General features: G+C 67.8%; 10 protein-coding genes across 10 annotated transcripts in view; 4 read left to right on the forward strand and 6 right to left on the reverse strand.

Moving 5' to 3' along the window:
* RHOBADRAFT_66717 (uncharacterized protein) overlaps positions 1 to 1,833 on the forward strand; it is a 2,376-nt gene extending 543 nt beyond the window's left edge. The window contains exons 2-9 of the mRNA XM_018419055.1: positions 535 to 564; positions 728 to 809; positions 880 to 912; positions 978 to 1,049; positions 1,137 to 1,245; positions 1,334 to 1,560; positions 1,626 to 1,688; positions 1,756 to 1,833. Coding sequence (XP_018269596.1) covers positions 535 to 564; positions 728 to 809; positions 880 to 912; positions 978 to 1,049; positions 1,137 to 1,245; positions 1,334 to 1,560; positions 1,626 to 1,688; positions 1,756 to 1,797 — 658 coding nt within the window. The 3' untranslated portion in view covers positions 1,798 to 1,833. The remainder of the gene's footprint in view (positions 1 to 534; positions 565 to 727; positions 810 to 879; positions 913 to 977; positions 1,050 to 1,136; positions 1,246 to 1,333; positions 1,561 to 1,625; positions 1,689 to 1,755) is intronic.
* A 438-nt stretch (positions 1,834 to 2,271) lies between these two features.
* On the reverse strand, positions 2,272 to 3,656 carry RHOBADRAFT_54758 (uncharacterized protein; the record flags this gene model as incomplete). The annotated part of the gene is made up of 7 exons (XM_018417482.1): positions 2,272 to 2,483; positions 2,595 to 2,746; positions 2,854 to 2,906; positions 2,989 to 3,173; positions 3,236 to 3,339; positions 3,426 to 3,544; positions 3,618 to 3,656. The coding sequence occupies 7 exons, from the start codon at positions 3,654 to 3,656 to the stop codon at positions 2,272 to 2,274; spliced, it is 864 nt and encodes a 287-aa protein (XP_018269597.1).
* An 823-nt stretch (positions 3,657 to 4,479) lies between these two features.
* Positions 4,480 to 5,299, forward strand: RHOBADRAFT_66718 (uncharacterized protein; the record flags this gene model as incomplete). The annotated part of the gene is made up of 3 exons (XM_018419056.1): positions 4,480 to 4,614; positions 4,686 to 4,981; positions 5,052 to 5,299. Coding segments are annotated over 3 exons (530 nt in total), but the record flags the coding sequence as incomplete, so codon positions are not given.
* RHOBADRAFT_54760 (uncharacterized protein) lies at positions 5,055 to 7,329 on the reverse strand. The gene is made up of 6 exons (XM_018417484.1): positions 7,235 to 7,329; positions 7,089 to 7,106; positions 6,704 to 7,020; positions 6,104 to 6,594; positions 5,679 to 6,026; positions 5,055 to 5,611 (listed from the first exon to the last, which is right to left on the reverse strand). Exons 1-6 carry the CDS (start codon positions 7,279 to 7,281, stop codon positions 5,243 to 5,245), a joined length of 1,590 nt encoding a protein of 529 aa, XP_018269599.1. The 5' UTR covers positions 7,282 to 7,329; the 3' UTR covers positions 5,055 to 5,242.
* Positions 7,330 to 7,779: 450 nt separating this feature from the next.
* RHOBADRAFT_45512 (uncharacterized protein) lies at positions 7,780 to 9,923 on the forward strand (the record flags this gene model as incomplete). The annotated part of the gene is made up of 3 exons (XM_018414623.1): positions 7,780 to 8,838; positions 8,921 to 9,699; positions 9,782 to 9,923. 3 exons carry the CDS (start codon positions 7,780 to 7,782, stop codon positions 9,921 to 9,923), a joined length of 1,980 nt encoding a protein of 659 aa, XP_018269600.1.
* Positions 9,924 to 10,423: 500 nt separating this feature from the next.
* On the reverse strand, positions 10,424 to 10,965 carry RHOBADRAFT_65355 (uncharacterized protein). The gene has a single exon (XM_018418689.1). The coding sequence runs from the start codon at positions 10,953 to 10,955 to the stop codon at positions 10,662 to 10,664; it is 294 nt and encodes a 97-aa protein (XP_018269601.1). The 5' UTR covers positions 10,956 to 10,965; the 3' UTR covers positions 10,424 to 10,661.
* A 274-nt stretch (positions 10,966 to 11,239) lies between these two features.
* RHOBADRAFT_66719 (uncharacterized protein) lies at positions 11,240 to 13,397 on the reverse strand (the record flags this gene model as incomplete). The annotated part of the gene is made up of 4 exons (XM_018419057.1): positions 13,184 to 13,397; positions 12,762 to 13,097; positions 11,904 to 12,696; positions 11,240 to 11,754 (listed from the first exon to the last, which is right to left on the reverse strand). Coding segments are annotated over exons 2-4 (1,584 nt in total), but the record flags the coding sequence as incomplete, so codon positions are not given.
* Positions 13,398 to 13,625: 228 nt separating this feature from the next.
* RHOBADRAFT_54762 (uncharacterized protein) lies at positions 13,626 to 17,361 on the reverse strand (the record flags this gene model as incomplete). Its single annotated transcript, XM_018417485.1, has 7 exons — positions 13,626 to 15,966; positions 16,048 to 16,204; positions 16,269 to 16,361; positions 16,436 to 16,515; positions 16,592 to 16,774; positions 16,849 to 17,052; positions 17,136 to 17,361. 7 exons carry the CDS (start codon positions 17,359 to 17,361, stop codon positions 13,709 to 13,711), a joined length of 3,201 nt encoding a protein of 1,066 aa, XP_018269603.1. The 3' UTR covers positions 13,626 to 13,708.
* A 2,235-nt stretch (positions 17,362 to 19,596) lies between these two features.
* Positions 19,597 to 20,772, forward strand: RHOBADRAFT_54763 (uncharacterized protein; the record flags this gene model as incomplete). Its single annotated transcript, XM_018417486.1, has 4 exons — positions 19,597 to 19,767; positions 19,839 to 20,009; positions 20,086 to 20,162; positions 20,264 to 20,772. The coding sequence occupies 4 exons, from the start codon at positions 19,597 to 19,599 to the stop codon at positions 20,718 to 20,720; spliced, it is 876 nt and encodes a 291-aa protein (XP_018269604.1). The 3' UTR covers positions 20,721 to 20,772.
* Positions 20,773 to 20,833: 61 nt separating this feature from the next.
* On the reverse strand, positions 20,834 to 23,041 carry RHOBADRAFT_54764 (uncharacterized protein; the record flags this gene model as incomplete). The annotated part of the gene is made up of 6 exons (XM_018417487.1): positions 20,834 to 21,205; positions 21,289 to 21,449; positions 21,519 to 22,044; positions 22,124 to 22,357; positions 22,422 to 22,585; positions 22,660 to 23,041. The coding sequence occupies 6 exons, from the start codon at positions 23,039 to 23,041 to the stop codon at positions 20,972 to 20,974; spliced, it is 1,701 nt and encodes a 566-aa protein (XP_018269605.1). The 3' UTR covers positions 20,834 to 20,971.
* Positions 23,042 to 23,311: the final 270 nt, after the last annotated feature.

Genomic DNA, 23,311 nt, shown 5'->3' on the forward strand with positions numbered 1-23,311 from the left:
TGCAGGTTCGAAAGAGGTAAACGATAAGGAACGTCGAGGATTGTACAGCCGATAAGTCCCTCTGCCCATATGCAGGAATCACACCTCTTCTGAGCTGCGCAGCAAATAAAAGGGAGAGAAATCATCATCATAAGATAAAAAAATCTGTTGAACAAAAGGTAAGCCTCAGCAGATCGAAAAACAAGGCTACTCTACTGCGTACAGCAGTCCGTTCTATTCAAGTCGTGCGCAAAGGATTTACCCCCGCAAATATTTGCAATGTTATTCACCTGTAGAAGTGCAAGGCCTTTCCGCCATACAGAACATAACCAGCCAACTATGGTTTACGAGCCGGAGCTCCATCGGGAATCGACTTAGATCTGTGGGAATAACATCATCGTAGATAACAAGGATTTTGGCTAAGAGAAGATCAGCAATAATACCCCCCCCCCCCCCCCCCCTGCTTGTCGTCCCGCGCTCGCCTCTCGTCGGACGCACCCCGTCCGATCATCTCGCCCCGTGCACCGGCCTGACCTGCCCTACTTTGCTACACAGGGTCGTGTCCATCTTCTCCGAGCCGTACTGGTTCGTCTCGTCTCGCTGCCACCTCCCCCCCTTCGTCGACGCGAGATCACCTCGGAGCGCGTTCCCCCCGCGTCGGGCCTCATCGCCGTCACCAACGGCCCTTTAGCCTCGCCGCACGACCACAGCTGACCAAGCACTCTCCCACCCGCTCGCACGCACGCAGGCAGAACTTCTACATCATCCAGGGCAAGGCGCTCAACACGACCATCAAGCTCGGCGCCTGGGGTGCCTGCACCAAGTACCGCGTGCGTCCTCTTTGCCCTCCCTCTGTCGCCTGTGTTGTCCCCGTGTACTGACTGGTCGTGCGTGCCGCAGAACAACACTGGCATCGTTGGCCCCGACGAGTTCGTGCGTCGACCTTCCCCTCCACCTCCTGGTCGGGCAGCGCAGGCTGACCTCCTTCTCGAGCGCAGTGCACGAGCGTCAAGTCCGGCTACGACTTCTACTTCGTCCCCAACGCCACCGAGGGCGGCATCGACCAGTTCGTGCGTCCCTGAGCCTCGCCGGCGCCAGTTCTCTACTGCACCGCCCCCCTCAACCTCGACGAGCTGACCCTCTATCTCCCCTCACAGCCGACCGTCAAGGGCGACTCTGCCATCCTCGGCCTCGACGCCGCCGACAGCGACCGCATCTTCATCATCGGCTCGAGCGCCACGTCCGTCTACTGGATCCACGTCGTCGGTGCGTCTCTCGTCCCCTCTATCTCTCTCTCTCTCTCTCTCTCTATCGCCCGTCCTACACGAGCGTACTGACAAGCTCCCTCTCGCAGCCGCCATCACCGCCCTCCTGTGCATGATCTCGCTCCTGTTCCCGCCGCGGTACTTTGGGTCCGAGACTTCGCGGCTGTTTGCGCTGCAAAAGTCGGGCATCATCACGATTCTGCTCGCGCTCGCCGCGTTCGTCATCACCATCGTCGCCTTTGCCGCCCAGTTGGCCGTTGCCATCCCGGCCCGCAACCGGTTCGTCGCCGCGTCGGACCAGATCGAGATCAAGCTCGTGCGTCCCTCGATCCTTCTCTCCGAGCCGAGCGACATACTCACGCCTCTCGGTCGTTCTCGCAGGGCAACGTCCAGTGGTTCGTGCTGCCGTGCTTTATCCTCATGATCCCGGCGCTCCTCAGTGTGGTGCGTCCCCTCCCCCTTCGTCCTCGTCGAGCCTGGCCCAGAAGCTCACCTCTCGCTCGCCCCGTAGCTCCTCCGCTCGACGGCCGCGCACGAGTACACCGACCTCTGAGCGCCTCCTGTCGCTCTCGGGCCGCCGGCGCGCGCGCCCCCTCCCCCCCTCATGGACCCTCGCCTGCTCTCCCCCTTTCACGCCCTCGCCCTCGCTCCACGACCCTCGCCTCTGTCGACACGCACCCACACACACACACACACCTCCGTATGTAGACACTCTCTCGCGCGCACGCCCCCCTCCTCCTCGCCCCTCGCCTCGTTCATAGACCGCGCCTGTTTGCCCCGCTTGTCCCTCCTCTCCTCCCCTTTCCCTCTTCTCGGCTTGCGCGATCCGGTGCGGGCGGGCGTGGAACATGATACCCCTTTTGCATACTCGTCGTCGAGGAGCACCCGAGAGCGAGAGATCGAGCTGGGCGAGAGCGAGAGAGAGAGGGTCAAAGCGCAGGCTCGGTTCCACAACGACAGACGGCACAGACAGGTACAGCTACAGACTCGTCGCTCGCTCGCTCGCTCGCACCGGCACCCGCTCCCTTCACAAGTGCTCCCTGAACCACGCCGCCGTCCTCTCCAACCCGAGCGCGAACGCCTCCTTCACGAGCGGTTTCGCGAGGTCGGGCCTCGCGCCATAGCCGTGCACGGTCCCGAGCGCGTCGTCCCACGTCTTGATGGGCGTGCCGCGCTCGACAGCGAGCGCCGAGAGCGTCGAGAGGACGGCGGGCTTGATCGGGTCTAAGAAGGCGTCTTCTGCGGGCGCGAGGGAACGGGGCCCACGACTCGAGAGGGTCAGTGTCGCGACCGAGACAAAGAGCCAAGGCGAGATGGCGAGGGAAGAGAGAGAGAGGGGCGGGAGCGCACCGCCGGCGAGCGAGAGCATGAACGGCACGGTGACCGGCTTGAAGTCCTTTGCGTTGATCGGCGCCGGGTGGAACGCGACGACGACGTCGACGGGCTTGGGCACGTGAGAGCTGCCGGCGAGGTGAACGGCGTGCGCGCCGCCCCAGCAGTAGCTGTGCATGGGCGCGAGGAAGGAGGAGGAGGAGGACGGGTTGGGAAGGTCAGTCGGCTAGGTCCGAGCGCCACGATTGAGGAACGGGAGAGAGAGAAGCGGGCGCACCCAACAAAGCCGATGCGAGTGTAGCCCGCGTCCTTGCGCAGGTCGAGGCAGAACTGCGGACGAGGGAAAGGGAGAGGCAAATCAGGTCGGGCTCTCCTCGGTGCGCTCGAGCGAGAAAGAGGAGGTCGGGCGCACCTTTTCTGCGAGCGAGAGCGTGTGTGCCGCGCTGTGGCGGAACAGGTACGCCGGCCCGATGCCGTAGGAGAACGCCCACAGCGCGTTGGCCTGGTACTTGAGGCGCAATAGGAAGGACCGTCCCTTGGTCGGCTCGTCCATGAGGTCGATCTGCGGCTGGATGCGGCTCGCGTTGATGTAGTCGCCTGACGAGAGGTGTCAGGGCGGGTTTTTTGAGGGCACGAGGAAGGAGATAAAGACGACGCACCCTCGAAGACGTCCGGGACGAGGACGTCGAGGCCCGACTTGCCCGCGAACCAGTCGGCCATGAGCTTGGCGTTGGGCAGGCCGAGCCCGAATAGGTCTGTTCCGCTGTCGGTGTCGAGGAGAGTCAGCTGCGTCGGGTGCGAGCGGCGCAGAGCGGGGCGAGGAGGAGGGAGAGAGGAGCGAGGACTCACAGGACGATGGCCTTGTCCGTGTGCTCGCCGTTGCTCTTGGCAAAGTAGTAGCCGAGGCCGTTGAGCTTCTCCATCGAACCCTTGGGGTCGCCCTCGAGCCTGTGGCCCTCGAGGCACGCCTGCGAGGTGAGGATGAGTGGCGAGGTGAGTGCGGGGCGCGAGGGTGGACAGAGAAGGGAGGGCGAGACGCACCGGGCAGGGATCGTCGTGGACGTGCGTCGTCATCGACATCGCAGAGCTGCGCAGCTGGCGAGGCGCGAGGAGGAGAGCGAGGAGAGGACGACGAGGCGAGACGATGGTCTGAGCGCGTGTCCGGGGCTCGTCGTCGAGCGGCGCGGTCAAGCGAGGTAGGTGTGATGCGCCTGGTCGAGCTGGTCGAGCAAGGCGCTGCACGCACAGCAGGGGAAGGCAGAGAGGGAGGGAGAGAGCGCGGGAGCTGGCACGCGAGGAACTTCCCGCGTGCCCGTTTGCGGCTGCGCTCCATGTGATGTGGCCAGGCGCCAGAGAGCTGCACGTGCGAGCGCAAAGGGTAGAGCCTGCCTGCCCATGGTTGGTCGCCAAGCTTGAAAGCTGTGGCCGGCTGGCCGCGTCGTCACCAGCTTCCCCGCACTCTGCTCTCCCTTCCTCAGCTCTCTCTGCGGCTACGACCACCACGCACAGCTCGCACTGCTTGACGCACACTCGCTCGCTCGCACCCACCACCTTGCCGCGCCGTATTCCCTCCCTCTCCCGACCTCGACCTCGACCTCGACCCTCGAGATGGCCCCCGCGCCCGACCTCCTCCACACGGCGCTGAACCGACACGCCTCGCAGCAGCGCACCTCGGACGGTGAGCCCCTGTCGCCCCAAGCCCTCGAGCGCCTGCGCCTCAGCAGCGACGACGACGAGCAGATCGAGGTCCGCACCCCGCTCGCGAGCGTCGCCGGCTCGGTCGCGTCGAGCCCGTCGTCGTCGCGCTCGGCGTCGCCGACCCGCGCATCTGCAGGGCGCCGCAAGGGCGGTGGCGCGGGCAAGCCGAGGCGGGACAAGACCAAGGAGCGCGAGAAGAGCGAGGCCATGAAGAACCCGGTCGACCCGTTCTTGCGGTTCCCGGGCCAGGTCCTCGGCCGCGTCCTGAGCTACCTCGGCTACCAGGACCTGACGAGGGTCGGCCTCGTCAGCAAGCGGTGGCGCAGGAGTCAAACCCTCAGTCCGTCCTCGACCTCTCCTCGTCCTCGAGTCTGTCCCCATCCTGACGCCCCCTTTCCGCCCCCCGCACAGACTACACGTGGTTCCTCCTCCTCCAGTCGTACACCTTTACCGACCCGGCCCACCGCACCCCGACCTACGCCGAGTCGACCGGCCTCCCGACCTGGCGCAGCAGCGAGGCGTCGCAGGACTGGGCGGCCCACTTTGCGAGCATCTACCAGCAGCCCGACGTGCCCGAGGGCGACGAGTCGGACCACGACGAGAATGGCCTCACGCTCAAGGAGGAGCGCGAGCTCAAGTGGCGCGACGAGAACGAGGCCGACGAGCTCGCCGGCATGGACAAGAACGCCATGCGCGAGTTTTACAAGGTGCGCCCCGCCTCTCTCTCTCTCTCTTGTCTCTCGAGACCTCTCTGACCTTCGTTGTGACACCCTGCAGAGCCTCGGCAACAAGAAGATGAAGGGCAAGCGCACAAAGGGCGGCGTGAGGACGCACGAGGGCGACGGGCTCGGACCTCCCGCCGACCCAGAAGTATGAAGCGCATCTCGCTCTCTCTTTCCCTCTCCTGCTGTACCCCCTCAGTCGTGCGGAACTCTCGAGTCGTCTAATACTGTAGCGATCCCCCCTCGTCAATACAACCTCCTCAGCTCCTCGTGCCACCTCGGTCGCTCGCCCTGCCCCTCTCCCGCTGGTCCTGCCTCCTCGCGCCGGAAGCGCACCGCGAGACGCGCCTCTGCGCTCCGAAAGACGACCTGGCCGAGCTCGGTAAAGCGCTCAAAGAGGCGCAGCTGGTCGACGAACGCTCGCGCCGCCGGCAGGAACGTGTCGCGCGCGAAGGCCTCGTACGCGTCTGAGTCGAGGGGGAGCGGGTGCTGCCCGTCGTGCTCGTCGTCGTCGGTCGAGGGTGTGGGCTGAGTGGCGCGGTGGATGTTGGCGAGGCTGAGATTGACGACGTTGGGAAAGAGGGCGAGAAGGGGCTCGAGGTCGTCGGCCGTGACCTGCAAAGCTGAGGACATGAGCTAGTGCACGACCACAAGAGAGAGAGAGAGAGAGATAGGGACGCACCCTCTCGCTCATTGGCTGGGCCTCGCCCTGCTTGGCGTGACTCTCGCTCGCGTCGTCGTCCTCCTCAAAGTCCTCGCCGCCATCGCCATGGTCCTTCGTGTCCTCGTCAAGCGCGAGCGCGATCTGGACCGTCGTCACCTTGAGCATCGGCTCGGTCCCGCTCCAGTTGAAGCGGTGGCGGCGGGCGTTGCGCAGCGAGGGAACGTCGATGAAGGCCATGTTGCGGACATTGGACGCGGTCAGGAGCGACAGGAACGACGGGAGGAGCCGTGCCCATTCGCGCTTGTGCGACGTGAGCGGGTTGAAGCCGTGCAGGGTGAAGCTGTCGAGCGGGTGCTGGCGAATGTCCTGCGGGCGCCGGCGAAGGAGGAAGAGGTGTGAGCGCTCGCTCTCGGGCTGCTCGAGAGTGCGAAAGAGGGACGCACCTTGTACCACGAGATCTGCCGCAGGTTCTCGGTCAACCCTTGAGGAAGGTCGGTCCTGCCCCAACCCGACTGGGCGGCGAACTGGAGGACCCGGGTCTGACGGCCGAGGTGCTCGAAGAAGCCGCGAATGATGTTCTCGTCAAAGTCGAGGTCCGGGTGGATGAGCCACTTGACGACGTCGATCTTGTGCTCGACCTCGAACGCGTCCCACTGCTGCCAGTCGCCGATGCTGACGTGCTTGAGCGACGGCATGATGTCGGTCGAGAAGGTGAAGGTCGGGTCCTCGCGGCTCTCCCAGAACGGGATCTCGAGCGCCTCGAGGTGCTTGAGGTGTCGAAGCGCGTTCGTGAACGACGTGCGGAGCGTCGTCAGGCCCGCATAGTCGTCCGAGATAAACTCGTCGGGGACGTTTTGTGGGAGAAAGGCGAGGACGAGGTAGGTGAGGTTCTCGGCGATGGGCAGGAACACCGGCGACATGTCGTTGTACAGGTCTGCGACAACGAGAGCGCGAGAGCGTCAGGACCTCGTACTGCTCGAGGAACGCGTGCCCAATGACGAGAAGATAGAGAGGAGGGGAAGGAAGGAAAGCAGTCGACGCACATGAGGGCTGCCAGTACAGCTCGCGGACGTAGGTATGGATGTCCTTGGCCGAGTAGAAGTGGACCGTTCGTGTCCTGCGCTTGTCGTCGACAAAGACGAGCGTGCGGTACAGGAGCGGGCGCACGACTCTGGCGAGCCGGCGGCACGTCGCCGCCATCGAGCGGAGCTCGTCTCGTCCCTCGCGCATGTACCGCGACGGCAGGGTAAAATGGCCGAGCTCGAACGGGATCGGCGGGTTGTAAAAGCGCGAGATGGCGGCGATGAGCTCGTCGGGCAGTCGGAGGAAGTGGGCCTGGCCGACGTCGTCTTGTCGCGTCCTGCGCACGCGTTCTCGAGGTCAGCCCTGCACTCCTATGTCCAGTCGGTAACTCGCGAGGGGACGCACGAGGACTGGTCGGTGTTTCTGCGGGAGGAGAGGAGGGTCGGCTCCTGCGCTCGAGGACGTGCGTCGTCCTCACGGGCTCTCGCGCGGCGCTTGGCCGCCGCCGACTTGCGCAATCCAGACTCAATGCTAGAGAGATGGGGACGCACCGTGTAGAATTGCCGCCGTCTGCCCTGCTGCTCTTGACCTCGCTCATGACGCGACCTGCTCCGAGTCGACGAGGCGGATGCGAGCGAGCGTGTCGAGCTATGCGCGGGGCGTGGGAGCTGGCGCAAGCTCTGGGCGAGCTCTGGACGTGCTGCCGAGCGTGTAGGCGTGGGTGGTGAAGCGAGCAGGAGGTGCCGCAGCTCGACCCGGCTCGGCCATTGTGCTCCCCACTCGGCCGGGGAGCGAAGGCGAGCGAGTTCGACGGCTCGATACCATCGAGCAGGGAGCGCGGTCGAGCGTGCAGCTGCTGGTCCTGCGCGAGCAGCTGGGGCTCGAGCCGGACGCGAGGGAGAGTGGTACGAGAGTGAGCGGCGAGAGAGATCGACACGATTACGAACGCCGTATAGCGAAGGTTGCTAATCTCGATCTATTGCGGTTCGGCCGAGCGCTCGAGCCTCGCCGGCGAGCTCCGCCGGTTCCCCTCGCTCTTCGCGTCCGCTCCTGGCTCTCCCTCGCCCCTCTCGCTACACGCACCCGCTGCGAGCGCATGCACGAGCGACTCGGCACCGACGACTCGCTGCTCGAGGTCGACGGCCTCGCCGACTTTGCCGCCCGCCTGCGCGACAGCAACTCGTCGAGCGGTGCGGCAGGAGGCGCAAGCGGCAGCAGCAGCCGCGGTCGGGAGGGCCAGCAGCGAGGGTGGGTCCACGACGACAAGGAGCAGGACAACCCGCACTTGCAGCCGGCGCGCTACAGCCCTCGCGACCTGCCCTTCCCCGCCGGCTCCTCTCCGCCTTCAACCGCACCTCGAACCTCGGCCTCGCCGACAGGGCGTGCAGACCTCGACAGCGACGAGTTCCCGTCCGGCTTGCACCCGACCGCAGCCAGGACCTCGCACGCTCGCCCGTCGCTCCCTCGACCCGCCTGGTTCGAATCCCCTCCTCCTCGCGCTCGCCCTCACCTCGAGCGAGAAGGGCCACTCGACGTCGACCACCGGCACCAAGACTCGCTGCGCAGCGCGACGTCCTACGGCCACCCTCCCCCGTTCTCGCCCGCCTCGACGCTCCCCTATCCTCCTCCGCCGCCATTCGTCTCGCCCGCCTACGCCGACCCGTACGCCGTTGCCTACCCGTTCGACCACTCCGTCGAGTACCGCACCGACGTTCGCGGCGACCTCGGCGCGTCGAGCTGGTCCGCCACGACCGCCGACGTCGACGTCGAGCACGATGCCGCGAGCGAGAAGGGCTATGCCGCTCTGCCCGGCCCGAGCGTCGGCGAGTGGCACGCTCCCGGCGGCGCATACCTCCATGGCGTCGGGTTCGACGACTCGCACGCTCGCGGCGCCGCTCAGCCGGCCAAGAAGAGCGCTGCGGCGCTCGAGCGGCGGCGCGAGCAGCTCGCGCGCAAGTTTGGCGGGTCGAGCGGTCGGCCGGCGGCGACAGGCGTTCGAGCGGGAGCGCGAGGAGCGAGGACAGAGGAGGAGGAGGCGACGGGCGTCGATGCGGGCGGGCGGCTCGTCACGGTCGGGCGCCGCAAGCGCGTCTTCCTGCGGTGCGCTCAGGCTGCGGGCGCTCTACTCGTCGGCGTATGCGCGATTGGTGCAGCTGTGCGTCCCAATTCTCTCTCTGGGTCAACGCTTGCGAATCTCACGCAGGCCCTGAACCTGACCGCGATTTGACCTTCTGCAGTTCACCCACCCCGTCGAGTCGGCCGACCATCCCGCTCCGGCGCCAAAGGGCTCAGCACCTCATTGGGCCCTCATCGTCCTCCCCTTCCTCAGCCTCTCCCTCACGCTCTACCTGTTCGCCCTCCATCCGTGCCTGTACCGCCGCCAACGAGCGCGCGAGGACCCGGCGCACGGACCCGGCGGGGCGGCGCCGGGCGCGCTCGGTGTCTACCCGCTCGTGCAGCCGCAGCAGCCGTCGCACTCGAAGCGTAGCTGGTTCGGCGGCGGCGATGCACGAGGAGGACGAGGAGGAGGTCCAGGAGCCGGCGGCGGCCTGAGCGTCAACCTCGTCGTCGACCCGAGGTTCCTGCCAAGGTTCGACGGCGTCGACGACGCACAGCGAGCGTCTGACGTCGAGCGGCGGGAGCGGCAGCAGAAGAAGCGGCGCCGCAAGCGTCAACGCCGGCGCGAGGAGCGACGACGAGCCGCCGCCGCCGCAGGCGAGGGCGCCGGCCTCTCTTCTTCCTCCTCGTCGTCTTCCCTTTCGAGCCTGTCGTCCGACGACTCGGATCCTTGGACCGCCTCGAGGTCGGCCGCCGGTCCTCGCGACAGCACGTCGAGCAACCCGCGGCGGGCCCTCCTCTCGCACCTCTCGCACGAGGCGACCTGGCGCGCGGCACGGTCGTTCGGCAAGCGCATCGCGGCGGTCGACTTTGCGTGCTGCGTCGTCTGGGGCGCGGTGAGCGTGTGGGCGATCGGGTGGGCGGGCAAGTGTACGCCGGGCGTCGGCGAGGGCTTTTGGTTCGTCGCCTCTCTTTCTCTCTCAGAAGGAGCCTCGATGAGGGACGACGAACGAGAACTGACTCTTCTCGCACGCTCGCAGTAACCTGTTCAACTCGGCCGAGGCGTGCGCTGTCCTGGCGACCGTCGCTTTCGCGTCGTCGTTCGCGCTCGACTGCTTCGACTTGAGTCGAGCGAAATTGAGCCCGAGGATGCGGCAGCAACGTCTCGTCGGGTCTGTGTAACCTTCTCGCTCGTGTGCAACGACCTTTCGTGTCTCGCGAGAAGTCCATCGCGAGGCAGCTCAGCCGTGAAAGAAAGCGTCCCCCTCTCGCAGATGACGTGTCGCTCGAGCATCGTACTGCAGGACGAGCGCTGCCGACCAAGACTCATCATAGGGCTTCGAGGAGATTCAGGCTGAGCGGCGACGAGTTTCGGGCCGAGAGTCAGACCGCGCAGGCGTCGAGAGCGAGCTGGCCGCTCAGGAGGAGGACGAGCCGACGAGGCCGTCTCGCTCGCCTGCTGCAGTGCTGCGCGATCTGCTTCTTCTCGCTCGCTCTCGCTGTCTGCTGCCGCTCGTGCCGACCACGAAAGCCTGTGAGGAACGGCGTCGGCCTGAAGGAGCAAACTAGTCGACCTTCGCAAGTCAGGCGGCCCGCTCTCTCTCGGTCGAGAACAGGCGCCAGACGCTCTCGCTTGCTCTCTCGCTCTCGATCTCTCAAGCTCGACAAAGGAAAGAGGAAGAGAGAGGGAAATCGAGGCTGTGGGCATTGTCAACCAGGCTGCACGCCGACCGTTCGAAAGGCCAACACGGCGTCAAAGTCGTCCTGCACGCAAACGTCGTCTTCCCCGCTACGCCAGCCAAGCGAGAGCGGAAAGGGGAGGAAGGGGAGGGGGGAAGGGGGTAGGCAAGAGGGAGGGACGGGCGAGGAAAAGGGGAAGCGGACGACGACTCAGTCAAGAGCGCGCTCGGTCCTCCCTTTTTACGCCGACGACGACTCCTCGGCGGCGGCCGGGGCAGCCTCCTCGGACGACGCGGCCGGGGCCGGGGCGTCGGTCTGGCGCTGCGTGTACTCGGCGAGGACGTCGAGGGCCTCCTGGACCTTGGCCGTGAGGGCCTCGTCGTTCTCGAGGAGGTACAGGAGCTCGCTCGAGTCCATCTCGAGGAGCATGCCCGTCACCTTGCCGGCGAGCTCGGGCTGCGACGCGTGGATGCGCGGGTACAGGGCCTCGCCGAGCATCTGCTTCTGCTCGGCCGGGGCGGCGTTGGCGAGCATGGCGGCGGTCAGGCCCGGGGCCTTGGCCTCCTCGGGGCGAGCGCGACGCTGCGGCGGCTGGCCGGCCTGGGTCGGGCGCGGGACGCCGTTGGGCGGGATCGGGGCGCCACGCGGCGGGAGCGGCGCGCCGTTGGGGAGGCCGGCCTGGCCGGGGCGCTGCGGGACGCCGGCGGGGAGCGGCGGCTGGCCGGGCTGGCCGGGGCGACCGCCGGCCGGGGCGGCGCCGCGAGGGCCGGCACCGGGCGCGCCAGGGGGCGGCGGCGGGTACTGGCCGAACTGCTGCGGCGGGACCTGGCCGTACGGGCCGCCCATCGGGGGCATGCCCGGCATGTTGGGCGGCGCGTAGTAGCGCGGGCGGGGCATGCCGCCGGGGCCGGGCTGCGGGTAGCCCATGGGGCCGCGAGCGCCAGGCTGAGGGTAGCCGGCGGGCGGGTAGTAGCCCGGCATGGGCGCACCCGGCATGTAGGGCGGGATGCCCGGGATGCCGGCGGCCTGGAGCTGCTGGGCGCGGATCTGGTTGCGCTGCGCGACCTGCGCCTCGAGCTGCTGCTTGCGGACGTCCTTGCGCTGGGCGAGGGCGACGTAGAGCGGCTTCTGGCCGAGCATCTTGCCGTTGAGCTCGGTGACGGCCTTGGTCGCCTCGTCCGGCGACGAGAAGCACACGAAGCCGAAGCCACGCGACGCGCCCTTGTCGTCGACCATGATCTTGCACGACGTGATCTGGCCGAACGCCTCGAACTCGGCCTTGAGCTTGTCCTCGTCGATGTCGTCGTCGAGGTTCTTGACGTACAGGTTGACGCTACAGGTCGTCGAGGGCGAGGGCGAGGGTGACGATAAGAGTGGCGCAAGAGGGAGAGAGAGGGGAAGGAAGAGGATGAGGGCGAAAAGAGTCAGTCACTGACGAGGAGAGGGGGAGAGAAAGAGGGAGAGAGAAAAAGGCCGACGCACCCCTGGTACTTGAGGGTCTGCTCGTACTTCTTCTGCTCGTACGACTTCTTGAGCTCCTCCTCGCGCTCGCTCTTGCGCTGAGCGCGAGCGACGTAGAGCGGCTGGCCCTTGTAGTCCTTCTCGTGGAGCTCCTCGACGGCCTTGGCGGCGTCCTCGTGCTTCTCGTAGTTGACGAAGCCGAAGCCCTTGGACTTGCCGTCCTGGTCGGTCGAGACGACGGCCGACGTGACCTGGCCGAACGGCTCAAAGATCGAGCGGAACTCGGCCTCGTCGACCTCGAGCGGGACGTTCTTGATGTACAGGTTGGTGAAGCGGGCCTTGATCTCGTCAATCTTGGCCTGGCGCTCGCGCTTGGGGATGTGGATGCCGACAAAGACGACCTTGTCGTTGAGGAGCATGCCGTTGACGCCCTCGATGGCGGCGCGAGCGGCCTCGGCCGTGTCGTAGTGGACGAAGCCGTACCCGAGCGAGTTGCCCTGGCCGTCGACGGCGACCTTGCACGACAGGATGTTGCCGAACGCGGCGAACGTGTCGTGGAGCGCCTTGTTGTCGATGTTCTCGTCGAGGTTCTTGATGAAGATGTTGCCGGCGCCCGTCTTGCGGAGCGACGGGTCGCGCTGCGACCACATGATGCGGCACGGGCGGCCCTTGATCGACGAGTAGTTGAGCTGCTCGAGGGCGCGCTCGCCGTCGTTCGAGTTGAGGTAGTTGACGTAGGCGTAGCCGAGCGAGCGACGGGTGACGGCGTCGCGGCAGACACGGATCGACGCGACGGGACCAATCATCGAGAAGACTGCGAGGCGAGAGAGCTTGTCAGTACGACTCGGAGGGAGAGAGGCGAGGGAGAGGCGGACGCACTCTCGTAGAGCATGGCCTCGGTGACGGTCGGCTCGAGCTCGCCGACGTAGAGCGACGTCGAGGGCGACGGGCCCGAGTTCTTGTCGTTGTTGCTGCTGCTGTTGCCCGACTGGCTGGCGGCCGGGGTCGACTCGGACGCGGGCTTGGCCTCGTCGTTGTCCTCCTTCTTGGCCTCGGCGGCCGGAGCGGCGGCCGGGGTGGTGGTGGCCTCGGCGGCGGGAGCCGGGCTCGAGGCGGCGGGAGCCTCGGCCTTGGGCGAGGTGGCGTCAGACGACATGGCGTTGTAGGGCCTTAGGTGACGGTGGAGGGAGGGAGGAGGAAGGGGAGGGAGGGAAGCTGTGTGATGAGGATCCGGCTGTCGTCAGTGCTCGCTCTCGGGGGCCACGACGGTCGCGCGAGTCGAGTGGATAGGTGTAACGCACAAGTGGGTGCTGTCTGCTGCTTGGCTGGCGGGCTGGGGACGGCGAGGCGGGCGGGAACTCGGACTCGACGATGAGGACGAGGCGGCGAGAGGGCGGTTCTTCGGGCGACGAGCGTCGGGGGAGAGCTGCGTCCGGCTGGAGGGGGTTTTCTGGTGTTTTTGGGAGGTTTACGGGGGCGCACGAAGCGTCCGAGTGGTCTGCGAGAGCGGATCGAGCGGGAGCTGGCGAGAGGCTCAAACTTCGCTGCGACCGTGGCTCGCCCTCGCGGCCCACTCGCTCTCACACGCCCGAGTCCCGCCTCTCCTTTGTCGCCTTTGTCTCTTGCGCTTGACCGTGCTCGTCGCCGGACTCGTGAGAGCCTCTCGGAAATACTAGAACCGCAACTCGCGACTGCTCGAGAGAGCTCTCTCGAAAGCGCTCTCGACGACGACGACGACGATGAGAAAGAGAAACGACGACGACGATTCATAGTATCAACACAGTTGACCGACGGCCTCGCTCAACGAGAGACGATCCTCGCACCCCTCACGCGCTCACCACCGCAACGACCTCGCCCTCCTCCTTCGCGCCGACGACCGGCTCGACAGGCGCTGCAGCCTCGACGCCGGCAGCCTTGACCGCTTTCGGACCTGCCGGTGCGTCGGTCTCGGCGGCGGGCGCAGGCGTCGGCTCCTTGGGCGTCGAGGCCGTCACCTCGTCGCCGCTCGCCGGCTTGTCGGCCTCGGGCGCAGGCGACGACGCCGGCTTCTCGACGGGCGCAGGCGGCGCCTCGCTGCGGCTGCGCTTGGCCTCGGGCTCGCTCGACTCGTCGGCGGGTGCGGCGGGTGCGGGAGCGTCGGGCGTGCCGGACTCGGCGTCGGGCATGGGCTCGTCGGCGGCGACGGCGAGCGAGCGCTTGCGCGGGTTGACCGGCGCAGCGTCGACGCTCGGCGGCGAAGCAGAGGCGGGCGCCGGCGTGGCGGTCGAGGCGAGGCCGGGAGCGCTTGGCGAGGGCGCAGAGGTCGAGGAGGACGAGACCGAGGTAGGTCCGGGCGTCGCCGACTTGGGCGCAGGCGTGACGCCGAGGCTCATGAGCGCGTCGACGCCCTCGTCGTACTCCTCATCGACGTCGCGCTGCGGGAGCGTGCTCGCTGCGGGCGCGGCGGCGGCGACGGGCGTGGCGGGAGCTGGAGGTTGAGCGGGCGCCTGGACGGGCGACGAGGCCGAGGGCTTCCTGGCGCCGCCTGCGACGCCGTTGAGCACCGCCGCCGCCTTGGCCGCAGCGTCCTTCTCCTGCGCCGCCTTGGTCTTGCGCGGCTTCTTGGGCGACGCCGTGCCGTCCTCGCCCGCCTTGCCCTTCCTCCCTCCCTTCTTCGGCGCGTCGCCGTCCGCCGCCGAGTCCTTCTTGGCCCTGCTGCCCTTGGCCTTGGACGGCGTCGGCGCAGGCGCGGGCGTCGGCGTCGGCGTCGGCTCGGCGACCGCCGGCTTGACGTCGGCCGGGCCCGAGCGGTGGCTCGCCGCCGTCGACGACCCGCCCGAGCTGCGCCGCCTCGCGCTCTCCTTGGCCTGGGCCTGCGCGTGGGCCTGCGCCGACGGGTGCTGCGCCGGCGGGTAGCCGCCGTACGGGCCGGGCGGCGGGTTGTCGAAGAAGGGCGCGCGCCCTTGGCCGGTCGGCGGGCCCGACGGCGGCGAGCGCGGGTGCTGCTGCGAGTGCAAGTGCGGCTGCTGCTGCGCATGCGGGTGCGGGGGAGGTGGCGCCGGGTGCCGGCCGTTCGTCGCGCGACCGCCGGCGGCGCGCGCCGTGCGCTCCCACTCCATGGCGGCGGCGGCGTCGTGCGGGAGCGAGCCGTTCTCGCCGGCACGAGGAGGAGGAAGGCCGCCTGGCGGGCCCGACGAGAGGTGCGACGGGAACGGGTAGTTGGCGCTCGGCGGCGGGTGCTGGGCGTGCACGAGCGCGGGTCCGGGCGCCGACCCCTCGCCGCCGGGGCGAGTGCGCGGCGAGGGCGGCGAGACGCCCCGCACCGCCTTCATCTGCGGCAGGCGGTGCTGCGACGAGTGCGGCTGCTGCGGCGGGTGGTGCGCGGCCGGTGGGCCCGCAGCGATCGGGCGCGGCGACTGGTCGTGAGGGCCGCCCGACGTGCGCCGGTACGGGTCGGTCGAGCGCGGGCGCGAGCCGCCGGTGCTAGGGCGAGCGTCGAAGCGGTGCACGGCGCCCGGGGCGACGAGCGGCGAGCCAGGGCCCGTCGCGGTCGGGACCCGGGACTGGGGAGGGCCCGACGACGAGCCAGGCTGAGGCGGCATCGGCGGGCTCATGTCGGGGCCGAGGCCGACGTGCGCGAGCTGCGTCGGCGCGCCGCCGCTGTTGGTCGCGTAGTTCCAGCTCATCGAGCTCGGGCTGATGTCCTTGGGCGGCGGCGGGGCCGACAGCGGCGCGCCGCTCGCCTGGTGCTCGCGGATCTCGCGTAGGCGCTGCGAGACGGCCGTGTTGCTCGGGTCGAGCTGGAGCGTGCGCTGGTACGCGTCGATGGCGTCCGTCATCTGGTCGTTGCACGCCTCGTACAGGGCGCCCAGGTTGAACCACACCTCGGCGAGGTACGGGTGGATGCGGATCGCGCGCGAGTAGGCGTCGAGCGCGTCGTGGAACTGGTTGATGTTGTAGTACAAGACGCCGATCGAGCACCAGAAGGCCGGGTTCTTGCCGTCGCGGTACACGGCCTGCTGGTACGCCTCGTACGCCTTGCCAAAGTTGCTCGTCGTCATGTAGGCCCGGCCGAGCAGGTACCACGAGAACGGGTCGTTCGGGTCTGCGACGCATGCTCGACGTCAGGGTCGAGTCTCGAGAGGTCGTCGAACGAGAGAGAGAGAGAGAGAGAGAGGGGACGCACCCGACTCGAGCGACTTGGTCAGGATCTGGACCGACACCTCGGGGTTGTAGAACGGCGCGCGCGAGCGGTGGTACAGGCCGCCGAGCTGCTGCAGGACCTTGGCGTGCGCAGGGTTCTCCTGGAGGACGCGCTCGTACGACTCTTTGGCCGCGATGAACTGTGAGGGCGAGGAGGGTCAGTGACTTGGGACGAGGGCGCGAGGGAGAGGACCGTCGACGCACGTCCTTCTGCTGCTCGTAGACGTGGCCGATCTGGAACCAGATGTCGATCTCGGTGAGCGGTCGAGGCGGGTTGTTGAGGATGTAGCGGAAGCACTGCGAGGCGAGGCGAGGCGTGAGTCCCCTGGGGCGAGAGCCACGGTTGAGAGGGAGTAGGGGAGACGACGCACCTCGAGGCTCTGCGCCGACTTGCGCTGTTGCTTGTAGATGATGCCGAGGCGGAAGAAGATCTCGTTGGCCTTCTCAAAGTCTGCGCGCGAGAAGGAAGAAGGTCAGTTTCTCGCTCTTCTGAATGTCGAGCCGACAAGGGAGACGTCGAGACGCACTCGGGTCCATGCGGATGACGCTCGAGAAGGCCTCCTCGGCGTGCTCGAGGCTGCCGTAGCGGTCGTACAGGATGCCGATACCGTACCACAACTTGGGCTCGTGCGGGTTGGGCATGTAGTACAGGGCCTGCTGGTACGAGCTGTACGCCTTCTTGAGGTCGTCGATCATGAGGTAGCAGTGCCCTGCGAGGAGAAAGAGAGAGTGAGTCTGTGTGGCTCGTCGATGAGGAGGGCGAGGGAGAGAAGCGAGGACGCACCGAGAGCACCCCACACGTCGCCGCTCTCTGGCGCGATGCCGACGACGCGTCCAAAGTACTCTGCCGCCTTCTTGAACTCCTCCTTGGACCGACAGATGGCGGCAATCTGCGAGAGCGCGACGACCGAGTAGGCGTTGTGCCGCAGCGCCGACTCGTACGCGGCGACGGCGCGGTCAAAGTCGCCAACGGCCTCGGCTGTTTGGCCTGTCATTTGGTGAAGAGTCAGCTCTGCGTGTAGGAGAGGGGAGATCCCGAGGGACGAGGAAGAGGGCGAGAGGAGGACGCACCGATCTGCAGCCAGGTGGCCTCGGCTTCCTTGCCGAGCTTGACGAGCGACTCGATGCGCGGGTGGTGGGCCATGGCGTCGGCGGCGTGGTTGCGCTCCTGGCCCATGGCGAGGATCTGCAGGACGGACGGCCCTTGCTGCGGTGGGCCGCCGGCCATGCTGAGCGGCGGAGGTGGAGGGTTGCCGTGCGCGCTCGAGTAGGCGCTGGATGCAGAGGGGGCGGCCATGGCGACTAGGCGATGTGGCTGTCGGGTCGGCAGATCGAGACCGGGAGGACAGGAGGGACGCCGGCTTGTCCGAGGCGACGGCGGTCGGTGTTCAGGAGCAGGGCGGAGCTGCGAGCGCGTGCAGGGCGAGGTGAGCGTGCTGAGCTCTGCGCAGGGTCGAGAGAGACAGAGAGGGCTGTGTGCGCACCTGGTGCGAGTTGTCGACTGGCGCGCCCGGGTTACGAGGCTCGGGATGACCCTGTGGCCTCGAGCGAGCGGACGGGTGGTCGTGAGGGTCGGGGCGGCGGTGACGGCTGGCGGGCGCGGTGCGGGGGGCACAGGAGTGGCTCGCGAGCTGTCGCTGGTTGCTGCACGCGCTCGTGGACGAGGGCGGGCGAGGGGTGGGAGGAGGAGCCCGGGAGGTCGAGGGAGAAGGGCGAGCGGCCGCTCGCCCAGGCACCAGGCACCCACAAACGCGACCGCCGGTCGCTCGAAAAGACCTCTGCACGTGGCGGTCCAGATCTGAAGCGACCGAGCCGGCTCTCGGCACTCGCAACTTCGAAGCTCCCCCCCCCCCCGACGTCTCTCATGAAAGAGGCTCCCGGTCGGCGCAGCAGGCGAAAGCTCGCAACGCGCGCGCGCTCGCACCTCGCACTTGCTCGCCTGGAGCTTCTCGCGTCCTCCGCTTTCGTGAATGCAAACTTGATCGCGGCGTCGCGCTCGCGTCCTTCGCCGGCTCGCGCACGAGATGAGCCGAGGAACCAGCGGCTCGAGAGCTTCCATCGTGGGTGCGCGGTGGCAGAGGCGATCCCTCTCGTACGAGGGAACGAGGACGACTGACGCTCGCCGAGCATGCGATTGCAAGGGGAGGGAGGAGGGACGGTCAGGGCGCGCGGCGCTCATGAGAGGGTCCGGGCGGCAGGGCACGCTCGCAGCGAGACCTCTCTCGAGATTTCGAGAGGCGCGCCCCCGGCGACAGCGAGAGGGTTCGTTTCACTGCAGGAACTTGCTGGTCGGTGCACTGACCGCTCGTCATCTGGGAGCGGATCGAACGTGGAGACGACGCTAAACCGCTCGCTCGGAGGGCTCAAGTCACCGAGGAGCGCGCGCGCTCAAAGGGGACAAGCTCTCTGGCGGCCTCTGCAGGTCAAACTGCGGCCGCGCGCGGTGGGCGGTCGCTCGGGACGCCATGCCTCTCTTCGCCCCCGCGCATGGACGACGTCGAATCCGGCGGACTTCCCGGCCTGAGCGTCGGCTGCGGCTCCGTCCATTCGTCAGCTCGTCCTTTCTTCGCTCGGGCCCTCGTTCAGCTTCTCGTCTTGGGCAGGGAACGTCGAGCTTGACCTCTGCGCTGTCGCACAGCCGTCGCAACGCAGCAAACCCGTCTGCAAAGGCTCACCCGGACCCTCGTCCGCGAGGTCGGTCCGCCCTTGCACGCACCGAGCGTGCCACTTTGTCACTTTCCGCTCGGCCCTGATCGTCGTAAGTTGCGCGCGAGAGGACGAGCCTCGATGCAGCCGGCCCGTGCGATTGCCCGCCGGCACGACGCAAGATCGTCAAAGACATTGCGCCCTGACCTTCCCATTTGCTCCGCGGCGAGCTCCCCGGACCAGGAGAGCGAGTGCGGGTGAGCGGGCGACCGTGCGGGTTGCTTTGACGTCTCGGCACGTCGAGGCGAACGCTCTCGCAGTATGTACTCGCAAGGTTGGAGCGCAGGTTCCGAAGCGGGCAGAGCAAAGGGCCGGCGCACGGTCCGCTCTCTCGCCGTCGACGACCTCCTCGCTGGCCCACGCGAGGCACACGACGACCGGGTTGCGAACAACGAGGCTCGGAAAGGCGCGGTGGAGCTTGCCCGACCGTGTGGAGAGGGGAGGGCGGGCGCCGAGCTGCGCGTCTTCTCGCCGAACCCAGACCTCTCCGCGCGCCCGGCGGCGTTCTGCCCCCCCTTGCTGCGCACGAGTGGGCTGCATCTCCCTCGCTGTGCTCGAGCTGGAGCGATCTCATCTTCGGCACCGCGTCCGGAAGGAAATTGGCGACCTTCTCAAACCGCGGGCGCGCTCGAGCCCGGTCGTCTTTTTGTGGACCTCTCCTCTCGCGCATCTGCTGCTTCGTGGTCCTAGAGCTCGACGAGAGAGGCACTGAACTACAGCGAGGAAAGCCGCTCTGCGAGAGACGCTGCACGATGCGGAAAAGGGGAGACAGCCGGGTGGCCGCTCGCCCCACCTCTGTCGCTGTGCGGCTCGCTACGCTACGACCATGGCCTCTGTCAAGCTGTCGTCTGCCCTCAAGGCCCTCGTCGGTGCTCCACACGCGCAGGGCGCGGCCTTGCCGGCTCCTCCTCGCGCCGCCGTGACGCAGCTGTTCGAGCGACTCGCAACCTCGGCAGCGGCACACGGCGTCGGCGAGGCAGCCTGGTTGACACTCGGGGTGCGCACACGCTCTCTCTCTCTCTTGGCCTGCAGCATGCCCGCGCAGCTCACCGCCTCGCCCGTGTGCAGAGCGCCGCCCTCGTCACCCTCAACTCGCCGGCGACTCTGTGCGAGCTGTACACGTTCTCGGCGGCCAGGCTACAGCAGCAGGGCCAGGAGCGAGTCAAGCGGGCAGCAGAACTCGCCGCCGTCATGCGCGAGGCCGGGCTCAAGACCATCTCGTTCTCGGGCATCCCTCGAGTGCGTCCTCGTCCCTCTTCCTCCTTTGGCCTCTCTTGTGCACGCAGCTGACCCTCTCCCACGACGTCCCGCGCAGGCCATCAACAACCTCGGCGCCTTGCGCTCGCACCTCGAGCCCGAGGTGGCCGGCCTCCTCTCGACCTCTCCGACTCGGTGAGCCCTCTTGCTCTCTCTCTCGCCGAGCCACGAACTCGGCGGCGCCTCTCTCAGTCATTCAAGTCGCTCATGCACTGACAACTCGTGGCATCTCGCAGGCAACCGACCCCCGACTCGCTCCCCACGGTCCTCTCGTCCGCCTCGTCGCTGTGGACCTCGATCTACGCGCCGCACTCGGACAAGCTCCTCAAGAAACTCGCCGAGTCGCACCCAGACCTGCCCGTCCACATCCTGTCGTCGCACTACGGGCCCCTCCTCGCCGACCCGTTCACGTCCGCCCCGCGAGGGCACGCCAAGGTCGGCCGCGTCCTCACGAGCGTCGTCGCCATCGCGTGCCTGCGCGCACAAGGCGGCGTCGGGCCCCAGGTGACGTCACACGTGTTTGGCCTGCGCAAGGCGGGCGAGGAGCCGGCAAGCGAGGGCGAGGACGTGCAGGGGCGCGAGTGGCTCACGAGCGAGGAGGGCGCGACGTGGGTCCTCGAGCAGGTTGACGCGCTCGTCGAGCTCGTCACGGCGGGACGAGGGTCGAGCTTTGCGACGAGGGCGAAGTTGTGAGCGCGAGGGACGTAGCGTCGTCGTGCAGTCGAACAAGCTGCCTCTCTCTCTCTCTCTCTCTCTCTCTCTCGCTCGAGCCTCTCGAGAAGACGCTCTGCAAGCCGAGAGCTGGCGAGACGATGCACAATGACCCAAACGATGCAGATGGAGCTCGACAAAGAGAGAGAAAAGCCGAAATGCGAAACTAAGGACCCGCTCGCGCCCCCTCCTCCCCCTCTCCCTCTCGCCGCTCCACCTCCTGGACCCAGCACTCAGACGGACCCGATCGCCTGCCCGACCTTGAGCTTCTCGCCGTTGGCAATGTTGAAGTGGAAGTCGCGCGGCGCCTCGAACACGAGGACGATGGTCGACCCGAGCCAGAAGCCGCCGACCTCGTCGCCGGCGCGCAGCGGCTGCCCGCCGAGGAGCTGCGACGCGTTGCCGTACGTCGCCTCGCTGAAGGTTCCGGGAACGACGGGACGCGAGGGCGAGTTGGTGCGGAGCGACTGTGGGCGTGCGAGGTTAGGTCGGCTTCGAGGATGAGTCATTCGCGCAGAAGGTGCGAGAGGGCAGGAACGAGGGGACGCACACTGTCAAAGTTGACGCGGATGCTGCCGACGTTGGTGGCACCGACGGGCGTCATCGAGAAGAAGCCGTAGCGCCACCGGCCGAGGAGGGCGACGCGCTCGTTGAGGACGAACAGGTCGGCGAGCTTGCCGACCATCCAGGGCGACACCGAGAAGAGCTCACCTGCGTCGCGATCGGGATCGAGAGTCAGTCCGAGAGACAAATAGGAGAGAGAGAGAGAGGCAGACGGACCGGCAAAGTGGCGGCGGCGCTCGACGACCCAGTTGGTCGGGCTGTGGAAGCGGTGATAGTCGCCCGGGGCGAGGTAGATGACGGCGAAGCACAGCTTGTTGCCCTCGCGGGGCTCAAAGGCGGCCTTGGCGATCTCGGTCGCGACCGCGACGTCGCCGCTGAGCGACCGCTTGGGCGCGTTGCGGTGCTTGTTCGCCTCGGCGTCCGAGATGGACGCGTCCTTGAGCGGCGCCGTGGTACTCGCCTGGGCGCCCGACGCCGCCGCCGACTCGTCGCCCGTCTGGCCCATGAGCTCGGCGAGCGAGTACGAGATGCCGTTCACGTTGGCAAACTCCCTCTCGTCGATCTTGGCGTCGTCGACGTCGTGCGGGTGCCGGGGCAGGCCGTGCGGCTTCTCGTCCTGGCCCTCGGTCGAGCCTGCACCCTGGAGGAGCGCCTCGAGCGAGTAGGTCGCGCCCTTGATCGACTGGATGCGGCCGCCCTCGATGACGCCAAAGTTGACGACACGCCCGTCGGCGGGCGACACCTGCGACGTCGCACGGGAGGAGCGTCAGTGTCTTCCGAGGCAGTGGGGGAGAGAGAGAGAGAGGGAGAGCGGGTCGCACGAGAGGCGCGTCGTCGATGGGCCGTGCGCCGGCCTTGAGGCGACGCATGAAGAACTCGCTCATGGACCGGTACTCGCGCAGGTCCGACTTCTCGCACTCGTCGAGGTTGACGCCAAAGACCCAGGCGTAGAACTTGTAGCCCGGGACGCGGAACCAGACGGGGAGCTCGACCGAGTTGACGAGGCCGTACAGGCGCGACACGGACCGGAGCGGGAGCGCGCCGAGGACGTGCACCTGCGCGCGAGGGCAAGGTCAGAGGCGCGTCGCCGAGACGAGGAGGCAGGGAGCGTGAGCGCACCTGCCACGGGCCCTGCATCTTGACCGAGCCATCCGGGAGCGGCTCCTTGCCCTTGTCCGAGGCCTGCTTGTAGAGCGTGAGGACGACGAGGACGGCGGCGCCGAGCGAGACGGGGATGGGTGACCATTTGGTCGGCGTCGACTTCCACCGGTTGCGAAGGCGGGCTGTCACGAGGGGAGGAGAAGAGCGTGAGCGCCCCACCCACCGAGACGAGGAAGGGGAAGAGGAGGGAGCGCACAGGTGAACGACTCGGGGCGGCCCTGCGGCTGCTCGGGGTGGGCCGAGGGGTCGTCGAGAGGCTGCTTGGACGGGCCGGCGAGGGGCTGGTGGTCGATGCCGCGGTCGAGAGGGCGCTGGTCGCGGTTGCGGCGGATCGTGGTCGAGAGGAGGCGGCGTGTGCCGGCCCTCGCGGCGCTCGGCGCGCGCCAGACGGCCTGTGGTGCGCTGAGGAGGAGGCTCGGACCGCGCAGGAGGAGCTGGGGCCCGCGCAGGAGGAGGTCGCGCTTGCGGAACGAGGCCGACTGGGACGACGCAGGCGGGGCGGCGGCGGCGGCCGTGTGGGCCTGGCGGGACGCGGCCGGGGCGCGGCGGTTGCGCAGGGCGGGCATCCAGCGAGGCATCCTGACACTCGAGGGCATGATCGCAGTCGGTCTGGCGCGAGGGGGACGGAGGAAAGGCGAGCGAGAGGAACGAGCTGCTGCCGCTCCTCCTCGCCGTCTCATCACCAGCTTGCACCTCTCGCACAGCCTCTGCAGCGCATTCGAGCCTGCGGTATCTGTCCCTGTATCGTACAGCTATCGCTCGGCGACGCGACCAACCTCGCACAGCTCGCACCCGTCGAGCCAGGCCCGCCCCCCGCCTCGCGTCCAAGTCGACCAACCTCGCCGACC

This window comes from Rhodotorula graminis (assembly GCF_001329695.1).
Source record: "Rhodotorula graminis WP1 unplaced genomic scaffold RHOBAscaffold_10, whole genome shotgun sequence".
NCBI classification, from domain to species: Eukaryota; Fungi; Basidiomycota; class Microbotryomycetes; order Sporidiobolales; family Sporidiobolaceae; genus Rhodotorula; species Rhodotorula graminis.

Excerpts from the sequence above, each read along its gene's own strand:
- RHOBADRAFT_65355 (XM_018418689.1), bottom strand. The coding sequence starts at position 10,955 with ATGCTCGCCAACGCCGCCCCGGCCGAGCAGAAGCAGATGCTCGGCGAG.
- RHOBADRAFT_54760 (XM_018417484.1), bottom strand. The coding sequence starts at position 7,281 with ATGAGCGAGGTCAAGAGCAGCAGGGCAGACGGCGGCAATTCTACACG. Across the intron at positions 6,595-6,703 it reads GCTGTACTGGCAGCCCTCAT|ACCTGTACAACGACATGTCG; the intron begins GTGCGTCGACTG and ends TCGTTGTCGCAG. Across the intron at positions 6,027-6,103 it reads GGCAGATCTCGTGGTACAAG|GACATTCGCCAGCACCCGCT; the intron begins GTGCGTCCCTCT and ends CGGCGCCCGCAG.